Source organism: Phalaenopsis equestris, unplaced genomic scaffold (assembly GCF_001263595.1).
Source record: "Phalaenopsis equestris unplaced genomic scaffold, ASM126359v1 Scaffold000403, whole genome shotgun sequence".
NCBI classification, from domain to species: Eukaryota; Viridiplantae; Streptophyta; class Magnoliopsida; order Asparagales; family Orchidaceae; genus Phalaenopsis; species Phalaenopsis equestris.
The window spans coordinates 677,921-701,852 of NW_018164845.1; the positions used below are offsets into that span (position 1 = coordinate 677,921).

At 33.8% G+C, this 23,932-nt stretch overlaps 1 protein-coding gene across 1 annotated transcript; it reads right to left on the reverse strand.

Moving 5' to 3' along the window:
- Nucleotides 1–1,168: 1,168 nt before the first annotated feature.
- LOC110026898 (protein GrpE-like) lies at nt 1,169–22,034 on the reverse strand. Its single transcript, XM_020728100.1, has 3 exons — nt 21,702–22,034; nt 2,855–3,355; nt 1,169–1,617 (listed from the first exon to the last, which is right to left on the reverse strand). Exons 1-3 carry the CDS (start codon nt 21,993–21,995, stop codon nt 1,381–1,383), a joined length of 1,032 nt encoding a protein of 343 aa, XP_020583759.1. The 5' UTR covers nt 21,996–22,034; the 3' UTR covers nt 1,169–1,380.
- Nucleotides 22,035–23,932: the final 1,898 nt, after the last annotated feature.

Sequence of the window (23,932 nt, forward strand, 5' to 3'; positions counted from 1 at the left end):
GAAAATCAAATCCGAGAGATATCCAAAAATATAAGAACTCAAATCAACACACAGATCAACAGCTTTTTGATTGGATTATAAGCTAGAAATAGAGATCGATAGCAAGGTCGGCAACGACAATAGGGTTGTTCAAAGCCCAGGAACACGAGAAGATAGCATCTCATCATTCGAAGGCGAAATTCGCCGGCCGATGTACCATTGAAACTACATAACTTTAAATACAGATAGATTAAAGAATGTGATAAAGAGATCGAATTCTCTTTTCATCACTTCCTCTCTCATCTCACACTCCTTTATTACTCGTTGAATAACAGAGAACCAAAAACGATTCTGCTTACCACTGCTATGAATTCAAGCAATACTGCAAGTAAAATATTCTTTCCAAAATGCACAAAAAAAAAAATGGTTTACATGTAATTATACCATGAAAATTGTTTGCAGAGCAAAATATTCTTTACGTCCACTCAAATCCAACACATTTCTAATTATCTTTATAATATATACTATAAAAAATATATTATGTTGGTCCACCATATTGTTGGATGTCACATTCCATTCTCTCATATATATCATCGCACAAACATAAAATATATCAAAAAAAAAAAAAGGGGGCATTTACATACAGACCACCAAATTCCTATGTATATACATATCTAACACCTAAAGTTGACTTTTTTCACATTTATACCACCGAAATCTCTCATATTACATCAAATATACCACCACCATTTCAACTTCTCAATTAGATATGTAAATAATGAGGAATTGAATGGTATATATGCAAATTTTGATCTTTTTCAAATGTAACGAGCACTGTCTCGCAGTGGAAAAATTATTGCATACATACACCGCATGCAGAGATGCATGCGGTGTCTGATCTTGACCGTAGAGCACGGTGATCTACGGTTAAGATGCAATCAAAATTTTTTTGAAAAAACAAATTAAAGTGGGGTCCACCGAAATACATCATGATCGTAGATCACCGTGATTTACGGTCAGGATCAGACACCGCATGCATCTATGCATGCGGTGTATGTGCATGTATCTCTGCATGCGGTGTATGTATACAATAATTTTTCCTCGTAGTGAAGGCGGCCAACAAATTGCACCAAGAGAAATACAGTGATCCGGTGCAATACATGAAAGGGCACAATTCTAAATTCTCAAGAAAAAAAAACAGAGCAAATAACACTAAGCTTTTAAACTTACACTTAGTGTCGCCATGTAGCCCCAAACACTTGGAACAGATTTCAGTGTTATTTCTCATCATTAGATTATATGGAAGTGTGGTATAAAGATGCATAAATGATATTTTGAACCGACAAATGAACATAAATGAAAAGGTAATCCCTTTGAAGCAGATTGAATACCTGTATGGAATTAGCTATTAGCAGCAGAAGCTGTTGCCGAATTTTCAACATATTCTGCAGCATCGCCTGTTTGCTCCATGGATTTCGTTGCAGCAGAAGAGGATTTTTCTGGTCCTGGGCCAGTTGAAACCTTAACAGAGGCTTGCCTGAGAACACGATTGCCAAGAAGAAAGCCGCGACGTACTTCTTGCATGACAATGCCAGACTTGAATTGCTGAGATTTCTCTCTAGAAATGGCTTCATGGAGCTTCATTGTGCAGAAATATGGGCTTATGTTAAAAGTTTTGTATCACAAGTAAAAACTAGGAGTGCTAGAAATAGAAGGCAATGTGACTGCAAAGAAAATTGTAGACAGTGAAAGCGTTTTGAAAGTTAAAAATAATGTAGTTCTGTCAACAGTTATCTAGAGGAGCTGGATCTGAGAGGGAAAGAAACAGAGGATGAATGAGTCAAAATGGACCCTTGATTACATGGAGTCATTTTACTCCCATGATTCATTTCAGCCCATATTAAAAAAATCCCAAACTAAATTGAGACCTTCATACTCTGAGATTAAAATGATCCCATGTAAAAGATCAATAGATTATTTTTAACACTTCCCTCTCTCTCTCTCTCTCTCTCTCTCTCTCACACACACACACACACACACACACACACACACACACACACATACATAATACTAGTGTTCAAAACTCAACTAGTTGCAAAACATTTTGATGCAGACGCTTGGCTTTTACCGCTTCAAGAAGCAACACAATTAAGGAAAATTGGGCATCGTTTCAAATATCGTCTTTTTTGCAGTAAGATATGGATTATTTGGAAGGAAACTAACTTTACAAGCTCTCAGCATCAAGCTACATAGTTAAGATTCTTCAGAATATCATTTCATTGGCATATTTGTGGTGCAAAAAATCTAATGGGAAGAAGCTTCTAAAATAACTAAATTAATGTAGAACTTCAACCATTCTAACGCTCCCTAGTAACTTTTTTGGGTTTTGTTGTTTTGGTCAGCAGTATTCTTCTTTTCTTTTAGCCTGTTTTTACTTGTATTTTATTATTATTATTATTATTATTTAATAAGAAGGGCCCAACAAATAACTTTTTTTTTTTGAGGAAAAGCACAAGTACCATTAAACTATTGCATGGAAGAATGCTTAGATAATGCACATCAATATGACTGACAAAAAATTCGAATTGCTCAGAATGCATCTGCCATTCAATGGCATTAACGGAAACCCATGGCGAGAGGAAAATAAACTAAGATGTCAAATCATCATCAAAATATAAGAGATTGGATTCATAAGTTGTTCAACTTTAAAATAAACTTTAACAGTTGCAAGAAACAAAAATCCCAGCGGCAAATATTTTCAAGTTTCATTGAATTAAGTTGGAGGATAAAAGTCACCCTGCTTTTCCAGCGAAGTAGATCATACGTTTGATACTTAAACCGGAAAAAAAAGCAATATTAAGAGTACAACACTTACAGAGGGATCAAACGGCCTCCCAACAGTCTCCACTACAGAAACACGAATGCTTCGCAAAATCTCAACAAATTGCCTGTAAATGCCTTGGTAACTTGCATCTATCTTCCTTTCTCTTTCAGTTTTTGGTTTCCTTTGTTGCTTCACTCTCTCGAAACTGTCAACAATAGGCAATAAACACTCAATAACTTCTGCTCTATTATCAGATGTAAAGTTTCGCCGATCCTTTTCTGTGCGCTTTCTAAAATTTTCAAAATCAGCATTTAAACGAAGAAACTTATCCTTCACCAAAGCGATTTCTGAAATTAATTCTGTAGATTTCAAGGAAAGCTCATTTGTCTCCTTCTCAAGGATGCAGATTGATGACCCGGTTTCAGAGAGGATCTTTTCATCACCATTCAAAAAAGCTTTCTTATAAGCCTGAATAAGGGCTTTCATATTATCATTTTGTTTTGCCAAACTTTTAGATTTGTTCTCCATCTCTTGGTTCTCCTCATTTTCAGTCTGAGACAAAAATATATATAAAACAATAAGATTTTGTTTAGGTGGACATAGAAAGCTGATAGGGTTTAATATGAATACAATCTACGTCATAATATGCAATAAATCCGATTGACATCCGGGTTTAAAATATAAATTTGGTCTGGGTTTAAAAGATAAATTTGGTCACAAACAAACCTGGCTCGTATAACTCAATAATCTAGTTGTGCTGCAAACCGCACCTCTAAGACAATAGAGAAGTAACAAAGCAATGACAAGAAAACAAATTTCATGAATGCTTGGTCCATAGGTAGATTCTTATGGAAAATAAGAGCGGCTCAAAAAAAAAAAACAATTGTTGCTATTTGCGACCTTCAATACCTTTCATCAAGTAATATGGAAATGTTTTATGAAATGCATTTTTTACGTTAGCACATGCTTAAATAGTTGGGATGAATGTTTTTAAAAGCGTGCTTTGAATAATACTTCACAAGCAAGGCGAGACAAAGAAAGTGATGCCCGATTCGCTTCTCTGAGGCGCACTTCGAAGCACTAAAGTTAAATTGTATTTTTTTGCAATTTTTAAGTTCTTAATCATTGCTGTAAATTATTAGAAATTGTCTGAAATTTTAATTTGCATGTTTATCCCTTCAAGTTATATATTGCACCACAATTTTTTTCTATTTTATATCAATTTTTAAGTCATGCTTTTTATTTTATAATTGTTAACGAATGTACTTATATATTAATAGTTTTGAATAAGTTATTAGTGATCTAGTTAATAAAAGGCTGCTTCGCCCTATGATTTGCGCTTTGAAGCAAAAATAAAACCTTGTGCATCGCTCGCGCTTTCCGCTTTGATAACACTGGTTGGGATAAAACTGATAAAGAGTATGACGTGATGTTTGTTATTTGACATATTTCTTATACAAGATGGTATTGGGTAAAGCATAAAATGGTGGGGTTCATAGCAGGTTTGCCTAGAACTGCACCTGTGAACCTCAATTAAGGGCCCTAACTGTTATCATATAAATTCTTAATATTTGTTTCGCTTCTACTTATGAAATGAATCATAAAACTGTTCTAATAGTGTCCCCAAGCCCGAAAGTAGTGTTGATGTGCATGAAACTACATGGTTAAACTACTAGTGTGAAGCCATATGGAGCGCATCAAGCAAGAAAAAGTAGATTAAAGTAAACCTAAGGGGCGTATCCCATTAGGAAGGACCTTCAACACATATACTAACTTAGAGAGGAAGAACAATTTATTGGAATCAATATGAAACCAAGAGGGTTGCACAAAACCAGAATTTGATTGAAATAAGAACGCGGGAGCTTACCTTGACGTGATACTGTAGCTGCCACAGTACCACGGCCCAGCCCTACCCTCCCTTTTTACTATTTGATTAATTGCTTTGTCTAGCCCTTCCTTTTCTAGTACTTTCCTTGTCCACATCCTTCGTTTTCCATCACCTTTCAATTTATATTCCCTACCTATTATATCTGCCATTCCTCATTATATATAGGTGATGTTTGCTTTGGTTAGGGAGAGTTTGTTTGGTCTTCCAGATTTCAGATTTCTGTCACCCAATAGGGACTTACCCTCGATGGTGCCAGTGAAAGCCAAAGAAGAGAAAGGGAGGTGAATCTTATGTCAGTGATGAAGAAGAAAGACCACAACAATTATAAATTCGAGATCAGACGAAGCCGAGAGAGGAGGCCACAAATGGAGAACGGGAGCATCTGAAGATGAAGTGAGATACAACGCCAATTCCTACTAGCTTAATACAGACAGAAACTTCAGACCCTAGCTTATGAAGAGGAGAAACTACTAGCTTAATACAGACAGACACTTCAGACCTACTAGCTTAATACAGACAAAAACTTCAGACCTACTAGCTTAATACAGACAGAAACTTCAGACCCACTAGCTTAATACAGACAGAAACTTCAGACCCTGGCTTCTGAAGAGGAAAAACTAGATCATCGAACGACCACTCTATCTTACAGGCAGAGTTCAACCTCAGGATCTTATAGCCATATTACACCTAGAACACCTAAGAAGACCCTGTCAGAGGAAAAGCTGATTCAGAGTGGATAACAGGTCAAACCAATCTGCATCCCTAAATCTATCAGAGCAAAGAAATATTAAAAGTGCCACAGATTTGGGCATGTTGAATCAAATTACATAGCCAAAGATGATCTGTTTCACCAAGCAAGGCATTCTTGAAAAATTATGTAATGACCGAGTAAACACTGAAGATGGTGAGGACAAAAAAGAGAATGGCCAACTTCTAGATGAGGAGGAAAAAATGCACATAGTTCCAATTGAGCCCGTGGGAGGGACTCCAACAAACTTCACGAGTGTTCAAAAACTTGAGTTCGAGGTACTAACACCAGAGGTATGACAACCCCATATAAGATAAATCTAGACCATTCGGATCTATAGAATAATTCTTGAGTTGTCCCTACTGAGGGAGGTCCAGAAAAGGGGTCCTTTGTGCCATGTCAGAAAGATTACATGGAGTTATTCAGATGTTAGATTCAGTTCGGCATGATACCCATCATCAGATGTCCAGACAGGAGGGATGAACCCCATCTTGAAATATTATCTTGGGAGCTTGATGGGGAACAAAATTCTTGAATGGGATCCATGACCTATCAACGAAGAAAAAGAAGCCTCTCCTTGGTGGTTGCTAGTGAGAGTGGCGCAACTTGCTACAGATTTTATCCCAGAGTTAATTTCGCCTCACAAACTTGTTTAACAGCTGCATCATGCCGAGTACGATAAGTGGAACTAGTCAAAAGCGTGTGCCAAAGTTATTGGAAGGCCTAGTCAACTAGGAAGCCCATTAAGATGTCGTCAATGATTTTAAGATGCGGGGCTTCGACTGCTAATGCGGAGCAGACAAAAAACAATGGGAACAAGTAGCTGCATTGAGAAAGGTTTATGAAGAGGAGATCATAATTGTGATTCTCCTTCTTGTCTTAGTAGAATCTATCAGTCAAGGACATCAAAAAAGGAAAAGATAGCACACTCAAGATAGCTTCATGGGTGCTTTAGCCAGGAAAGATGTGGTTTTACTGGAGATCTTTCTTATTAAAGAACACGACAATTATGATAGGTTTTATTTAGTTCCCCTCTTAAACTAACAATGATGTGGCATAGGAAGAGGATGATAAAAGAGACTAGAGCAAGAAAGAAGCTGCTTCTAATCAAAGACCTATTACAAGGTTCAGAATGATCATTACAAATTCTACACTTATTGTATAAGAAAATGTAATTTTTGAATATTTGTAAATTTTTTAAATTTAAAATTTAAAATTTAAAATTTGGAATTTGATTTTTTTGAAATTCTAAAATTCCAATTTTTGAAGTTTAAATTTTCAAATATGAAGGAAATGCTTTTTAAACTTAAATGGTAGTGCTTAATTGGATGAAAATTAATCGAATAACTAATTTCTTTCTCTTATGGCCAGTCAACACTAATTTGAAGTAGTTTCTCAACAAGTAATCACCTCCTTTACAGCCACAAACTTAGCCAACCCACCCATAAATCCATCTTCCTCTCTTTTAATTTATTTTAAATTGCTGTAAAACTCTTTAATAATTATTTCGTAGAATAAATGTGAAATTAAAGTTGATTTTCTGAAATTTTAATTTTTTTTTCCACATAAGATGATGCTTAGAGGGTAACTAGTCACCATAAAAAAGTTTTGGTGCTCTCTTCATGCTTAGCTACTTTGTTGTGTGGTAGATTTATGAAATCTCTATTATTAAACCCTCCTCTTATGCATTAAACACTTATACAATCTCTTCTCCAAATTTCCACGCCCATTCCCCATCCCATTTCATCCTAAATACACTCCAAAATTCCAATGGGAATTCCTAGCCTACAGAAGGTTAAAAAAAAACTTAGATTAGTTTTAAAATCCAGTTGACCCACTTAAAACCATTGAAAATTTGTGAAAAACTAAAATAGACGTACTACTCTAACTATTCAAAGTGCTTCGAAGTCTTGAAATTTCCTATTTCCGCAACAAAGTTTTAAACCTAAAAAAATTGCTCTTTGATTTTGGTTCTTCCCCCATCCTTCACCCACCTCCTTTAAATTTACACTTAACATCACTTATTTTAAACCATTCTCAAGGCTTGTATACTATTCCTAACATCTTTTAAAAGCTTGATAAGCCCAACCAAACTACCTTGACAAGGCCTAACCCTTGGCCACATGAATTTGGTATTAGAGCAAATCTTGAATATTTGAAAGTTGGCAATAAAATATCACATTTTAATGAATTAGTTAGAAAACAATATGTAAACCAATTATTACTAGATTTTCAAATTTACATTTAGCCAATTAACTTCTCAGCCTAATACTTCGTAAAATTTGTTTGAATTAGGTCTAAATTTGTAATATGTGAATGAAAAAAACCTTAGGACACAAATAAATTTGGTAAGAATATGAAAAAGATTAGAAATTCATTAAATAATTTGAGAAACCAAACACCAAGTAACAGTCATTTAGAGCTAATTGAAAACAATGTAAGTTTTAAACCACAAGAAACGAATTCTAAAACCCATGTTGAAGTTCATATAGCATACCTTCTCCATTAATTTTTAAAGCATTCTACCTATATTTAGCCTTGTAATAACTCCATGCAGTCCACATGCTTATATGGTTAATCCAATAATAATATATGTTAGCAATGCCCTTAAGAAAATCCATTGGCAAGAAGAAAATGCTCTTTTACTAGCGGTGCCGATGATCTTCCTACAGCTAAAGGCACTCCACCGCCTATTACATGCCATAAAGAATATTTAACGAAGAGTTATTTTAGGTCCCAAAAAAGATGATGCAATACAAGGAGCACCTATAGGAAGAATTGAACCAACCATTAGAGCTCCAAAACAAAAATATTGTTTTCTGATAGTCAAAAGCTTAGAATAAGAGGATAATATAATATTATATTTTGATGTATTAAGTTGATGCAAAAGAAAAAATGTGAATGTAACCTTTTTATTATCGGAGAACTTAAAATTTTTCAAATTTTGAAATTTGAATTTATGATTTTGAATTTGAAAGTATGGAAGAAAATATATGGGGAGATTTGATTTTAAATATAAAAAAGAGATGAATATTACTAGTAAAACACTACATAACCTCCACTCCCTGCATAAATGGTCAGTCATGAAAGAGGGGAAATTAGAACCAATTTGCAATTTCCTAACCACTATTGAAACTTGTTTGGGCCAAACCTACACCCCTTCCTGTCTTTAGCTTTTGAATTTTAAAACTTATATAAGCCTTAGTTTGCTAATGAAATCAAGAAGGATTGATGTGCTTTGACTAAAATTTTAGAGTTTATCCAAGCAAGGGAAAGTTTGGTGACCATCCATGCATTGGAGAGATTTGTTGATCCCTTCAACATTTACCATTTGGTGGGGTAATAAGCTTATTTATTTTGAACTAATCCTACATATATAATATGGTAGATATCCTCTCCTATCCTCCCACTATCACTCCATACCATTTCCATTACAAAATTCCCACAAAACCCTAATCCCATGCCCATTGGAAGCTGTTAACCATGGGTGGAACAAACCAGACCTAATCTTGGTCCAGCCTTTAACTGAACCTTAAAAGCCTTAAAAAATTATGAAACTCTTTAGATCTTAACCAGACACATTCATCTACCAGTTCCAAGAGTATTTAAGGTTAAAACTTAATAAATTTTCCACATTTAAATAACTTAAACCAGAAGATGTCTCTGGTTTAAAATTCATTTTTGGCTCAAATTGTTTGCCTTAATAGCTTCAATCACTTCATTAAAACCCTTCCCCAAACCTATATACTTTCTCAAGGATCATTTAAAAGCCTCAAAAGACCAATTGGATAAAGTCTCAGAGATAAAACCTAAGGCTAAAATAATTTGGTATCCAGGTAAATCTTTGGATATTTGAAAGATGGCAATAAAATATCACATTTTAAGGGGTTAGTAATAGAACCATTTGTAAACCTATCATTATTGGATTTCATGTTCGCATTTGGCCAATTAACTTCTCAACCTAATCCTTCCTAAAATGTTAAAATCCAAAACCCTACCTTCCAAGTTGGGAATTTGGGCACCCCAACCTCTCCTTCCACTACTAGGAGAATTCCCATTGTACCCATTCATCCTAACCATTCCTTAAGCAAAAAGACACATACCACCTTTTAGAGCCTCCCAAGTCTACTTTAGCCACACCATTTTAATCAGATAGCACATCATTTTTTATATCAAAGCCAATATTTATTGAGATTTTTGGTTAAATAAAGTTTTGTGAATTTTCACTTTCAAGTGATTTTATAGTGATGTTATGGATGTTTTGATTTTTAGTGAGGTAAAAAAAAAATCCATAATTAGCTTCTTATGATTTGTTGAAAAACTTTGGTCAGACCCTCAAAGGATCATAATTTTTTATATTACCTTACTCGAAAATCCACTCCCTTGCCATCCACTACCTTGCCCTCCAATAAACTCTACCTACCTCACCTTCTCCAATAACATCATTTACTATATAGTTCAATGCCATAAAGAAATGCATGCCCATGATAAAAAGAGTTATCAAACCTCCAAATATAAAGAATACATCTTTTATAGGAGTAAATAATTATAACTTGAAGATTACCTTAGTGCAGTATTTATCATTTGGAGATTTGCCAACATCTACAAATACTCCCCCAACATTAAATTATTACCGAGCCACATCCATTTAGCTTTTTAGAGAGTTATTGGAGGTCAAGACTATGAAGCATAGGCATGAATATAGGGATACAAACACAATATGACACGGATACGATGACCTAACAAAATTAAAAAAATAAAGCGTGACATGTCATGAACATATTTTTTTACTTGATGAATTATTAATAAAAAAATATATAATTTTGTGTGTTCTATACTAAAGGCATCACAGGATAAAATATACAACAACAACAAAGCCTTAATCCCAATACGTGGGGTCGGCTACATGAATCCTTTTTCTCCATTGCGTCCTATTTAGTGTCATATTTTCATTTAGTTCTAGTAAATTAAGATCATTTTTTATACAATAAGCCCAAGTCTTCCTAGGTCTACCTCTGCCTTTCTTAACACAAGTCGAATCTAAAACATCTACTCTCCTAATCGGATCATCAGATGGTTGAAGTTTAATGTGACCAAACCATCTAAGACGACTTTCTCTAATTTTGTCCGTCACAGGAGCTACACCAACCCTATCACGGATATATTCATTTCGCATTTTGAATCTAAGTGTAAAGTCACTCATCCACCTAATCATTCTCATCTCGGCAACACTTAACTTATTATTGTGCTTCTCTTTTAAAGGTCAACATTCAGCGCCACAGAGCATTGCAGGTCTCACCACTGTCTTATAAAATTTTCCTTTCAGTCTAAGCGGTACTTTTCTATCACACAAAAGGCCCAAAGCATTCCTCCACTTCAACCAACCAACTTGAATTCTACTATTAACATCCCTCTATTCAAACGAAGGCCTGTAGACTCCATGGTAGACCTCAAAAATTCAAGTTTTTCATGAGCTTTTTCTCTGATATTATCCATGAGAAGGATATAATTAACAAAAACATACAACTAGGTACATCCTCCTGTAAGTGTCTAGCAAGGCCATCCATAACTAAAGCAAAAAGATATGGGCTTAAAGCTAATCCTTGATCTAAACCAACAAAAATAGGAAAATATTTGGCCAATCCACCTTCCGTTCGAACACAAGTAACACTTCTTGTATTCATATCTTTAATGACTTCAATATGAGTCCTATCAACACATTTCTTCTCAAGAACTCTCCAAAGGATATCTCTTGGAACCTTATCGTAAGCTTTTTCTAAATCAATAAAAATCAAATGTAGATTCTCCTTATTATCTCTGAACTTCTCCATCAAACCTCTCAATAAATGTATAGCTTCCATAGTAGACCTGCCAGGCATAAATCCAAATTGATTATGAGAAATTTTCGTGATGCATCTTAACCTATGTTCAATTACCCTCTCCCATAATTTTAAAGTATGACACATCAACTTAATTCCTCTATAATTTGCACACTCTTGTGCATCCCCTTTATTCTTAAAAATGCGAACCAAAATACTCTTCATCCACTCTTCAAGCATCTTTTTAGTTTTTAAAATAATATTAAAGAGTTTAGTAAGCCAAGAAACACCCAAATCTCCTAAATATTTCCACACTTCAATTGGGATATCATCAGGTCCTACAGACTTTCCACCCTTGGTTTTCTTTAAAGCCTCCTCAACTTCTTTTTTACTAATGCGACGGTAAAAATGAAACGTTTTATTATTATTCACGATATTAAGATCACTAAGGTAGATCATATTTTGAGAAACTTCATTAAAAATTTTATCAAAATAACTCGCCGAACTATGCTAAATATCTTTTTCTATGAAAAGTACTTTTTGATTTTCATCTTTAATACAATTTACTTGAGTTAAATCTTTACTTTTCTTCTTCCTTTGTTTGACTAGTTTATACGTATATTTTTCACCCTCCTCAGTATTTAATTTATTATAAAGATCATTAAAAGAATAATTTTTAGCATCACGGATTGTTCTTTTAGACTCCCAGCGGGCCGTTTGATATTTTTCCCAATTCTGTAAGCTTTTACATTTATATCAATTTTTATAACATAATTTCTTATATTTTATCTTTTATTGCACATTATTATTCCACCACCAACTATTTTTATTTATAAAAACTTTTTATTTTGATTCTTCAAGCACATCTTTTGTTATTTGGTTAATAGAGTTTGTTACTTTATCCCACATAACATTTGCTTCTTCATGAGCATCCCAAATTTTGAAATCTTGAATTTTACTCATAAAAATAATTTTATTTGTGTATTTTAGATTCCCCCATCTAATTCTACGATGATAAGTCCTAGTATTCGTTATTTTACAACTCTTCATCATAAAATCTAGAACTAATAAACGATGTTGGGTACTTAAATTCTCACTTGAAATGACCTTGCAATCTTTACAATCTCAATGATTTCTTCTTCTCATAAGAAAATAATTTGTGATTTATTAGATCCACTCTTATAAGTAATAAAATGTTCATCTCTTTTCTTGAAAAAAGTATTAGTCATGACAAAATCATATGCTAAAGCAAAATCTAAAATAGTTTTACCTTTTTCATTAGTTACTCCAAAATCGTAGCCACCATGAGTATATCTGAAGTCTTCTACCACTCTACCGACATGTCCATTTAAATCTCCTCCAATAAAAATTCTTTGTTCAAGAGGTATCATTTGTATTAAGTCTTCTAAGTCATTCCAAAATTTATTTTTAGACCCTGTATTTGAACCTACTTGAGGAGCATAAGCACTTATAATATTAAAAATCTTAGTATAATGATAATCTTAAGGTCTATAATTCTGTCAACAACTCTATTAATTTTTACAACATTATCTTTCAAACTCTTATCAATAATTACACCTACACCATTTCTAGTGCGACTTTTACCAGAATACCAAAGTTTAAAACCTAAATTATCAATCTACTTGGTCTTTTCTCCAACCCATTTAGTTTCTTAAATACATAAGATATTAATTTTCATATGAATCATAATATCAATTAATTCCATTAATTTACCATTGAGGGTACCTATATTCCAAGATCCTATCCTAATATTAGTTTCATTAGTTTCACGGACTAACTTCTTTACCCGCATTCGTCCGTGATGTGGGAATCCTTGCTTATTTGACACTACACCCGGGAGCAGGTGTAACGGCCCTTGCATACTTTTTACTGTATTTAGGCTATACAGCGCATTGCTTCCAGGGGACGCCCTAACACTTACACAATGATAAAAAAGATTCATGTCATGATTTTTTTTCGAAAAGTTTTACGCTAGCTATCAACTACCTAACGCAACCCTCCACTTTTCTCATCCGGGGTTGGGAACAATGACAGTGTTTATCACAGGATAAAATATAATATTATAAAAAATTATAATATAAAAAATATCAAACATGAGCATTTATTAGTTATTTTTAGTTGTCACATGTTATGTTAGCATCAATATTACTTTCAAAATATCTTAAAAAAATTTTACCAATAATCCAATATCCTCTTCAAAATATGAAGTAAAACATGACTATATAGGTATTGACAATAGGAGTTACCAATAATGAAAGATAAGTATTTCATAAATTAAGATTCTCTTTAAATTTATCAAAATTATATTTTATTTAGTTATTTAATCAGATCACCCAATTCATGTTAAATAGTTAAATTTATTGAAGTTCATTCTAATATTGAACAAATAAATTATGATCATCTGAAATCAATTGATATGCAAATAGTTACGATAGAGACAGCTTTAGCTTAATACAATTCGGTAATTTGGGTACTTCAAAAGTCACAGCATGGGTTCAGCTTTAAGCAAAGACATGACTTTGGCTTCAGTTTAGAAGACTAATGGCTTTTAAAATAGCTTTGGGCTTCAGCATCATATGTGGATTTGATACAAATTCTAGAATTTAACTCTTGCGAGCCAAGCAAGATGATCAAACTGTTCAATGAAGAATTTTATGATTTCTCCATATTTCACTTTGGGTGAATGGTAGATTTACATATTCTTCATAAATCCTACTTATTTATTTATTTTTTGTATAACTCTTTCCACTAAAGCTAATTAAAGCCACAAAGGCAAGTCTAATTCGAACAAGACTTAGACTTGTTCTAACTTCCATTTAGCTAAACTTAAACCCATTGAAAATTTATGACATACCAAAATTAAATTAGATGCATCCCTCTACATATTCCAATAGTTTTCTAAACTTGTAGTTCCCAAATTCTCACATACTAAAATTCTCAATTTCAAACAACGGCTCTTGGCTTTAGAGTATTTCCATGCTTGGCTTACCACTATAAGGTGTTTTCCTTTAAAACCACTTCTACTAAATCTTCACGGATTTTGCATTATTCTTAACATCTTTTTAAATCCTTACCAATCCAGTTAATCTTCTTACAAAGGCCTAACCCTAGGTCACATCAAACAGATTTAGAAAATTGATGAAAGAACAGATAAATACAAGGTCAATCAATTGGCTTGGCTCAATTACATTTTGCTTGTTAACTTCCTTTATGAGGTCTTGGTTGTGTCGGTGTTTGGCAAAGAAAAATAATTATTCTTCTTCAATTACATAGAAAACAATTACAAGATAAATAGAGGGGGGTGGTTCCCACATTAGGAAAATAATAAAATCAGCCATAACTCCCAATGATAAAAGAAGAAAATAGAAATGATGACATATTAATAATTCTAACTTCTAGAAATAGAAAATATTGATAATAGAATATACTAATTTTTTTTTTCTAAAAAAACAATACCCCCATCAAGTTGGAGCATAGATGTCTATCATAGCCAACTTGCTTAACGTGGAGCTCAAAATTAGGCCTGAACAATCTTTTAGTGAAGATATCTACTATTTGTTAATAAGTAGGATAAATAGAATACAAATAGCTTCACAATTAATCTTCTAATATATGAAGTGGTTGTCAATCTTCACATGTTTTGTGCGATCATCTTGCATTGGATTCTCTGCAATGCATACAACTACTTTGTTATCACAGTATAACTTTATTGGCATGCTTATCAGGATCTGCAGCTCTTCAAGAATTCTTTTCAACCATTACATCACACATACACCATTAGCCATAACGCTATATGTCTCAGCAATACTCCTTGCAAACACATTATGCTTCTTACTTCACCATGTAACCAAGTTACTTCGCACATAGGTGCAGTATTTAGAAGTTGATCTCCTATCCATTATCGAGCTTACCCAATCTGTATCAATGTACGCCTCTGTGCTTTTTTGTTTGGTCTTCTAAAATAGTAAGCCTTTAGCTGGTGCACCTTTTAGATATCTGAAAATTCTTTTAACTGCTCCAAGCTGTTCTCAGTTAATGTATAAATTGATTTACTAAAATCACAATAAAGAAAATATCTAGCAATGTATGTGATTAGTATATCAACTTTCCCACCAATTTTTTTATACATAATTGTGTTCATTGGATCACCTCCTTCTCATCTCCAAATTTTTAATTGGGATCAATTGGAGTGTTTGTAAGTCTACATTTATTCATCCCAGTTTTCTTGAGAAGATCAAGAATGTGCTTCCATTGGGAGACAACAATTTTATACTTCGATCGAGCAACCTCCATGCCAAAAAAATACCTCAGAGATCCTAACTCATTGATTTTAAAAATAGGAGATATGGAAGTCTTCAAACGATTCATCTCATATGCATCATTTCATGTGAGAATAATAAAATCCACATACACAATCTGTATGACTATCTTCTCATCATTTGAATCTTTGAAGAACATTGTATATTCTTCCTGCCCTTGAGTATACCCCAAACTTTTATCAAATAGTGTAAATTTTTTAAACCAGGCTCTCTGTGATTGCTTCTACCCGTATAAGGATTTTTTAGTTTACACACCTTTGTGCCAAACAATTCATTAAATCTCGGGGGTGCATCCATATATACTTCTTCCTCCAAGTCCCCATTGAGGAAGGTATTATTGATATCCAACTATTGTAGGGGTCATTCAAGATAGCTACAAGTGAGAGAAGACCCCTTACAGATTATTTTTGTGACTGGAGCAGATGTCTCTAAATAATTAATATCATTAGTCTAAATAAATCCCTTGGCAACCAATCTAGCTTTGCATCATTACTGATAGTTGTCTTTCCTCTAAGTAGATCAACCACTTCCCACGTGCTATTTTTTTTCAAGAGATTTCATCTCCTCGAAAACAATCTCCCTCCACTTACAGATTTTTAGGGCATCCTGCATAGTACTAAGAATCTCCATATGCGATAATTGTGAGATAAAAATACGAAAAGTGGGTGAAGTTTTCATATGCCACATGATAGGACAAATGAATGTTGGGTGCAAGAGCTTTCTCCAATGAGAAGGCTAGACTCATTAAACTCAGGATTCAAACAAGGTCTAGATTCAAGATTAGAGTACTCATAATTAAAAAATGAAGTGAACTGAACATAGGGTAAATGATTAGTGAGGATATTGCCCAAATTTGTGGATTATGGGCATACAGAGTATTTGTAGACCCTTTTTTTTAGTTGTCCTATGTCATGAGCATACAAAATCAAATGGTAGCACTATCATAGTTCTTTTTCCAGTTTTTTCTCTGTTATGAACATCATGAGATGAGATTATAGAAACTCAATATCTAAAAGACTCAACACACTCTCTTTTAATATATATATCACTTGAATTTTTCAGGTTGAAGATATATTATTTTGGGAGTCTTCGGTTTGGAAAAAATCCTGAAACTTAGTAGATGCATATTTGTTTTATTCTCTACCTTGAAGATGAGGTGGAAAAAAAAAAGATGATATCCATCTTAAATTTTTTTAACAAAAAATTAGGATCAAAGCATTTATACCATTTTTTGTTATGAGCATAACAAACAAACACATATTTTTTTGCTCGGGGTTCAAGTTTTCCTTGACTATGAATGTGAACGAAAGAAATAAATCCAAATATATTTACAGTTAGGGAAGATGAGAGATGATTCATTAGAATTTTTTTTGAAAAACCTCAAAAGACGTTTCAATGTTTAAAACCTTAATGGGTGTTCTATTTATATAAAATATACTAAGAATAACTTCACTTTAAAGATATTTAGGTACATGATTGGTAAATAATAATGTTCAAGCCATCTCCAATAAGTGCTTGTTTTTCCTTTCTACCAACTCATTTTATAGTGGAGTATTGTCACAGAAGCTTTAATGAATTATTACTTTTTTGAGAAATATTTAACCTAAAGTATTTTTGAAATACTCTCGGTCATTAACACTTCGTAATGTTTAAATGGTTGTTTTAAATTGTTGTACAATGGTGAAAACTTTTTGAAAATTATTTCTACTTTTAGATTTTTGTTTTATTAAACAAACTCAACTTAACCTAGTTCATTAGTGAAAGTCACAAACTATTTCTTTCCAATATGTAAGGTTTTAACCAAGATCCCAAATATCACTATAAATCACAGAACATGTAGTTAATTTGTATATATGTGGAGAAAAAGTGCACCAAGATGTTTATCAAACTAATGAACTTCACATTGAAATAAAGACATTTTTATTCTAAATTAATTTGGAAAACAAATATATTAGATACGAAAACTAGGATGACTTAACCTATAATGTTATAACATAATTTCATTGCCTTTTAAAACAACTAAATCGGTAGTTTGTCATTGTCTATTCGAGTCAAGTTCATTGCCAAATCAGTGGTCTATCTTTTTCCTTAGCACTATCAATCATCTTCCTAGTAGTTAATTCCTGAAACTCATAATAAGAAGAACAGAAGTTAGCTCGACGTTGATGATCAACAGTAACTTTACTAATGGACAACAAGTTACAAAATAGATCAGGAACATGAAAAATATAGTGAACCAACAACGATAAGAGATGGACAGTTTTTATCTCGACAATTATCAAGAGAGAACCATAGACAACTTTAATTTTTCTATTGTCGGCACAAGGTTTATAGGAATAAAATAATTTAGAACAACCAGTCATGTGATTGATTGTGCTAGAATCATATATTTAAGAATGAAAAAAATTAGGAATGACACCTAACAAAGCAGTGGCCAAAGAGTTGCCCTTCTAGACTAAGGAGCGGGATGGATTCAGGGAGAATTTTAGAGGACAAAATAGTTTGTGCAATTGCTATAATTGCTCATTGGTGAAACAAACTGTCATCAGGTTAGCAAACAGCTCCTGAGTTTCTTCATCAGTGGTTTGATATGCTCAACCTTTACACTTGGATTTTTTATTTTCAATTTACAAGTTTATCATGAAACTTCCAACATGATACTTTCATGTGCTATGACTTTGGAATGCTCACACAATGATTGTTTTATGAACTTCTTTGTCAATATCAATTCCTTTTGACAAAAGGGTCGAATTCTCATGTACAATGTTAACAGATGATTAAATGTTGCACATCATTATTTTTCTTGTTGACTCTTCACTTCTAACTTCATAAAAAACTTCTCGAATTGAAGCCAGAGAATTTCTATCGAGAATGCGACCTCAGATTTCATCTAAAGTCCGATTAAGGTCAGCTAAAAACATATAAACCCGATCGTTTTCCACTCTCTTCTTATGGCTAGCATAATCATTCGAATTCTCCTAAATGTCATCATAACATTGATCAAGCTCTTCTATAATGTTACCAACTCATTGGAATACGTCGTAACATCACGATCATTTTATTTGGATTTCCAAAGTTAAGTTTTCATCTAAAAAATTTGGGAGAAATTTTCCAAGTTTGAAGAGATCTTGAACGACCTCCCAAATATCTCGAATACTGGGAAGTAATAGATGCAGCTTTCCTATGGTAGGATCCTGGACTTGATGAACAAAGCCATAGCCAGAGAATTTTTATTATTGTCATTTTTTCAGATTCGGATCGATAGTAGTATGTTTTGAAATTTCTCCTGTTAGATACCCAATTTTGCCTCTCTCGTTGATCACCAATATTATGAATTGAGCCCACTCGCAGTAATTTTGCCCATCAAGTTTTATAACTGTGACATAAGGTAAGTTATGAGGATAATACTCAGCCATGATACGGGCAGTAGGGTGAGCTGACATACTTTCAAAATTATTAGATTCGATAAAGATAGTAGAATTTCTTTGTACCCTGCTCATCATTTATGAGTCATATGACATCTTCAAAATCTGAAGAGTATGCTTGCAGTATTTATCTCAAGAAAGCCATATTGGAACAATTCAGTACGTGCCAGCTACTATCGAAGAAAAGCATACATTATGAGTGAAGGCGAAGGGTAGTCGAGCATAGATGACAGTGACCCAACACAAAGGAAGGTGGAAAGGCAATCGAGCGGGGCACTCGAGCATGACAAGCATGACGTTCAAGTAGTTGTGTGTAACCTAGCAGATCGTTAATCACACCAGGCCTCGCAGGTGAAGGAATATATGGGATTTGGTTCACTTGTTCGATGGTAACTTGAGGGAAATTCAGAGCTTTGATCCCATTATTGTTTTTGGGAGAGAAAAATAATTATTTCTCTTCAATTACATAGAAAATAATTACAAGATATATAGAGAGATATGACTCCCACATTAGAAAAATAATAAAATCATTCATAACTTCCTATGATAAAAGAATGAAACATGAATTATAACATACAGATAGTTCTAACTTCTAGAAATAGAAAATACTAATAATAGAATATACTAAAAATAAAATCTTCCAAAAAAATCAATATGTTGCATAACCTAGGCAATAATCAAGTAAAATTCTTTCGCCTTGTTAAGGAAGAATGTAAACATCAAATTCTTGAATTAAATGTTCATTGAATCCAACATGCCTTGATGAATCTTATGAATCAAGTATGAAATTGATAGTCACAGTGTACCTAGACCAAATAGATATAGTATAATTTCAAAAAAAAAAAAAAAAAGGATAACCGTTTTACTTATTTCAACAAATCGTGGATTAGAAATGTCATCAACAAAAAACATACAATAAAACACTTCACTTTTTGAATATCTTTTATATGCACCTCCATAACCAATACAAAAGGTAAAAAAATAATGGAATCAATTTTCACTCATAATGTAATCCTAATATTGGAAAATTTTGTAGTCATTTCATAATTATTTCTAATACTAGTTGTTGCTCTTTCATAAATAGTTTTAATAATTTTAATATATCTTTAACATGCATATTTCTTTTTCAATGTGCATAAAATTAATTCTCATGGAGTATGATAGTGTCTTCTTAAGATAAAAAAAATTATATGAAGATCATTTCTTTATTTTCAACATTTTTTCATTAATGGTCTTAAAAGAAATTTACTTTCATGGTTATTTCTTAAAACCAATGTAATTTTGCTTAGTATACATTCCATTACTCCAATAACTTATTGTATGATTAAAAAATTTAATTCCTTTACAACTGCCAAGATCTTAGTCATCTACTTTCTCTTGAATATAGATAACAAAATATCTCCTCCAATCATTTGGAGTCCACTTAGTTTTTAAATTTCATTGAAATATGATTAACAAAACTAATTTTGTATCCCATAACTCTCAAAGTATCAATAGATATCTCATCAAAATCTATAACTTTACCTTGATGATTTTTTTTAGAGCTAACTCTACTCCTCTTTTTTTATTAAGTCTATAATATAACCCATTATTTTATTAATTTTAAGCTTCTAAAATAATTTCTTCTGCAAAGCACTAATTAAACAACTAAAGTACTATTTTTATCCTACCTAGGTCATATTCAACTAAACCATATAATCTTTAGTTTTAATCCAACTCTAACATGACCGAAGTCCTCATCTCTCTTATCTTAGTTATTTAATATGCCTTCTATTCTCCTTTTTAAGTTTTAAGCAAACTAAGAAAATCATAGAGGTTATAGCTTGTACATTGCTTACTAAGTTTCTTGCAAAACTTCTTTCTTACAATTATTATAAACTTTGATGGTATTTATCTTTTGCTACTCTTTTAAAAGCACAATATTTTCGCTTAGTAATCATTTATATATCCTCCCTCCACCAACAAATGTCCTTGCAAATGCATATTTCTTGACTCTCATAAATTTCTAAGAACTTTTTAGTCAAAAAATTATTTAAGTTTGAAGCAAACGAAAAAATTAGTAGAAATATCAGACCACTTTATCCAACCAATTAAACAATGATGATGATGATCTTAACCAAAAGAAACCAACATTGTTGCAGAACAAAACGTGATTATGTACTAAATAACCCCAGAATAATAAATCTCCACAATCAGATCGGAGCCAAAAAAATTGACCATCATTAGCGAAATCCGTCGTGATAAAATTGTCCGCTACACATCCTTTAAGCAAAGGAAAATAACAAGCAGGAAAAAATCTCATCTCCCCGCGTCACAACCCAATCTACAAGAAACTAAAAGTACATTATACAGAATTGTGGAAACTGAAGTATTGAAACATTTAAGTAGGAGTTTATGTGAAAAGAAAAAGTCTAGCAGCAGTAATCATAAATTCAAATCCAGACAAGTTTTCACAATTAAAGAAATTCTTGAAAACATATAATCAATATCCTGCACTCAGGCACAGAAACTAAATTCAAAGCGATTCTGATCATCAGTAGAAAATAATAATAATAATAATAATAATAATAATAACAATAAACAAAGTCTGTTGCACCAATTCTCGCATTTTTTTCCAGGAAATCCCAATTAGCAGTAAGAATTAATGCAAATACAGTGAAGGATTGAAGAGAATGCACCTTTGGGTCGGTCGCTGAAACTTTAAACGCAGCTCTCAACAATTTCCGAGAATGCTGAGGTGGGCAGAGGATTCTGAGAACAGGGAAATAGTTCTTACTTGCGTCGTGATGGAGCGGGAGAGCTGAGGTAAGAATTTGTGGGGATTTTGAGGTGGTCCAACTAACTTGCATGAGAGGCACAGGGGAGAGGGAGAAAGAATGGGCAGCGACAGCGGCAGCCATGAGCATACCTCCCAAACCTTCTCCAGAACGTTCCCCGAAGATGCCGGGTTTTTCCTTTGCCGATCCGCACATTTTATAATTTATCGTCACACGGGCTGCACATGGGCTGGGCTTTTAATCCGCTGAGCCGCCAGATTAGAAAATGGGTCAGATGGGTCAGATGGGTCAGATGGGTCAGATTATTATTCCGATCCAACAAGGAGCTCTAGTAGATAGAGAAAAAAGGAAATTTAAAAACTAAAATTCTGATTTGTGAGTTGTTCGTGAATTACATATGAAGATTGGAGTGTAAGAAAAGAGAGGAAAAAACAAGAGATTGAGAGAGAGGAATGTATTATAATAAATAGTAAAATGTCTTGTCTGTCAGTTAATAAAATGATTTCTCTATTTATATGGAAGATGATATCATGTGTGATATTATACTTTTTTCACATGCTTTAATGGATGTTTTATAGGGTATTGTAGGTATTTTACACATGAGAGTCTATTGCTTAGTTGTCCTATGAGTCGGTTGGTTGGGTTAGCATTGTTTCGACCAGTAAGCCTGGTTCGAACGGCTAGACCAAGTTATGTAGCTGAAGACTCGTCTTGATTAACTTCAGGTAGACATAACTAACCAAGGGTCCGTTTGACGTAGCTTATTTGGTGCGGTGGCGTTTTGAAAACACACCTGACCTGTTTGGTAAACTGTATTTTGACAGCTTATGCGTTTTTAAAACGCTGAAAACAGCGTTTTCACACAGCAACTATCTAGGCGCGGTGGCAGCTTTCTGGTAGCGGTCTTACTTTTCAAAAAAAAATAAAAATTTGTAATAGCATCCGCACCTCGCTTATCAGCAGATTATTCAATAAGCTGCAGCTGCCCCAAACAGACCCTCACTCTCTTATGCATATCAAAGGCAATACTTTGGCAATACCTAGGATGGTTTTCCTTTTGCTACTTTGGCCGTGAGCCTTGTTCGGTGGGCATTGCCCCTGTGGTTTTCCGGCTTTGCCCTCTACCCGTGAGATTAGCAGATGGAGGTCTTCTTCTTCTTTGTCCTTCACCTATGGGTTCGCGTTGTGTTGGATTCCTCCTTGTCGTCTGTAGCCTTGAGCTTCTTATATGGGGTTTGGTTTGATTTGTTATGGCTCCTACCCGCGAGCTAGTTGGAGCTTGGTTGTGCGTTTTTGGTCTTACCATTGACCCTCTACTCTTTTTTTTTTGGCCCTGTTTATTGCCTTGGTCAAGAGCCTTGGTAGATGTCTCATTTTCTATTGACCCCGACCGTGAGCATTTATGTGGCTTTATTGGAAGGTTCTATGTTTATTTGATACATGAAACTATTGAGTAATTTGGGAGTTGAAAAATCTTAATTTTGGCATAAGTTTGGAGGTGTTGATGGTAGTCTTCCCCGGGTCACTTTACTTTTGTTCAATTCATGGAATTTTGAGGATTTTCAAGTTCTATTTGGGAGAACATTTGGTTGAATTAAATTGAGCCCATGGAAGATACTTTTGGAGGATTGACACTGATGTAGGGGAGGTCATTTGTGGGTGATTGTCGTGTCGGTTCGGGACCGTTTCAACTCGTTCGAAACAGGATTTGGAAAGGACACCCTCCTTGGGTTGATCCAATTCTAATAGAGCGAGAAAATGAGATCCTTCTGGATTGATTCAAGGAACTTGGGCCATAACTTCTCAGGTTTTTTCGTTACGAGTTTTGAGGGTCGATTCATCCTCCGTCTTTTCGGTGTTTTAGGTGGATCGGTGCCTCCTCTCTCTTATCTCACTTTTGTTCTTTTTTTCCTTGCTTCTTGGTTCAGTTTTTGATGTTTATGTCTGATACATAAGTGTCCACATATAGTCTTTTGTTATACGTGAAACAATCAAGCAAGGTCGGTTTTGTTTTGGGTTTTAGGGCGGTGATGACAAAGACATACCAGAGATAGAGCAGAATGATATGTCATCCTACGACATCGGGATCCGATTCAGGAACCCATCAGGATCCGATTCAGGAACCCGGTCAG

Excerpts from the sequence above, each read along its gene's own strand:
- LOC110026898 (XM_020728100.1), bottom strand. The coding sequence starts at position 21,995 with ATGTGCGGATCGGCAAAGGAAAAACCCGGCATCTTCGGGGAACGTTCT. Across the intron at positions 3,356-21,701 it reads TTTCAGCGACCGACCCAAAG|ACTGAAAATGAGGAGAACCA; the intron begins GTGCATTCTCTT and ends TTTTTGTCTCAG. Across the intron at positions 1,618-2,854 it reads GGAGGCCGTTTGATCCCTCT|CTCCATGAAGCCATTTCTAG; the intron begins GTAAGTGTTGTA and ends TGCACAATGAAG.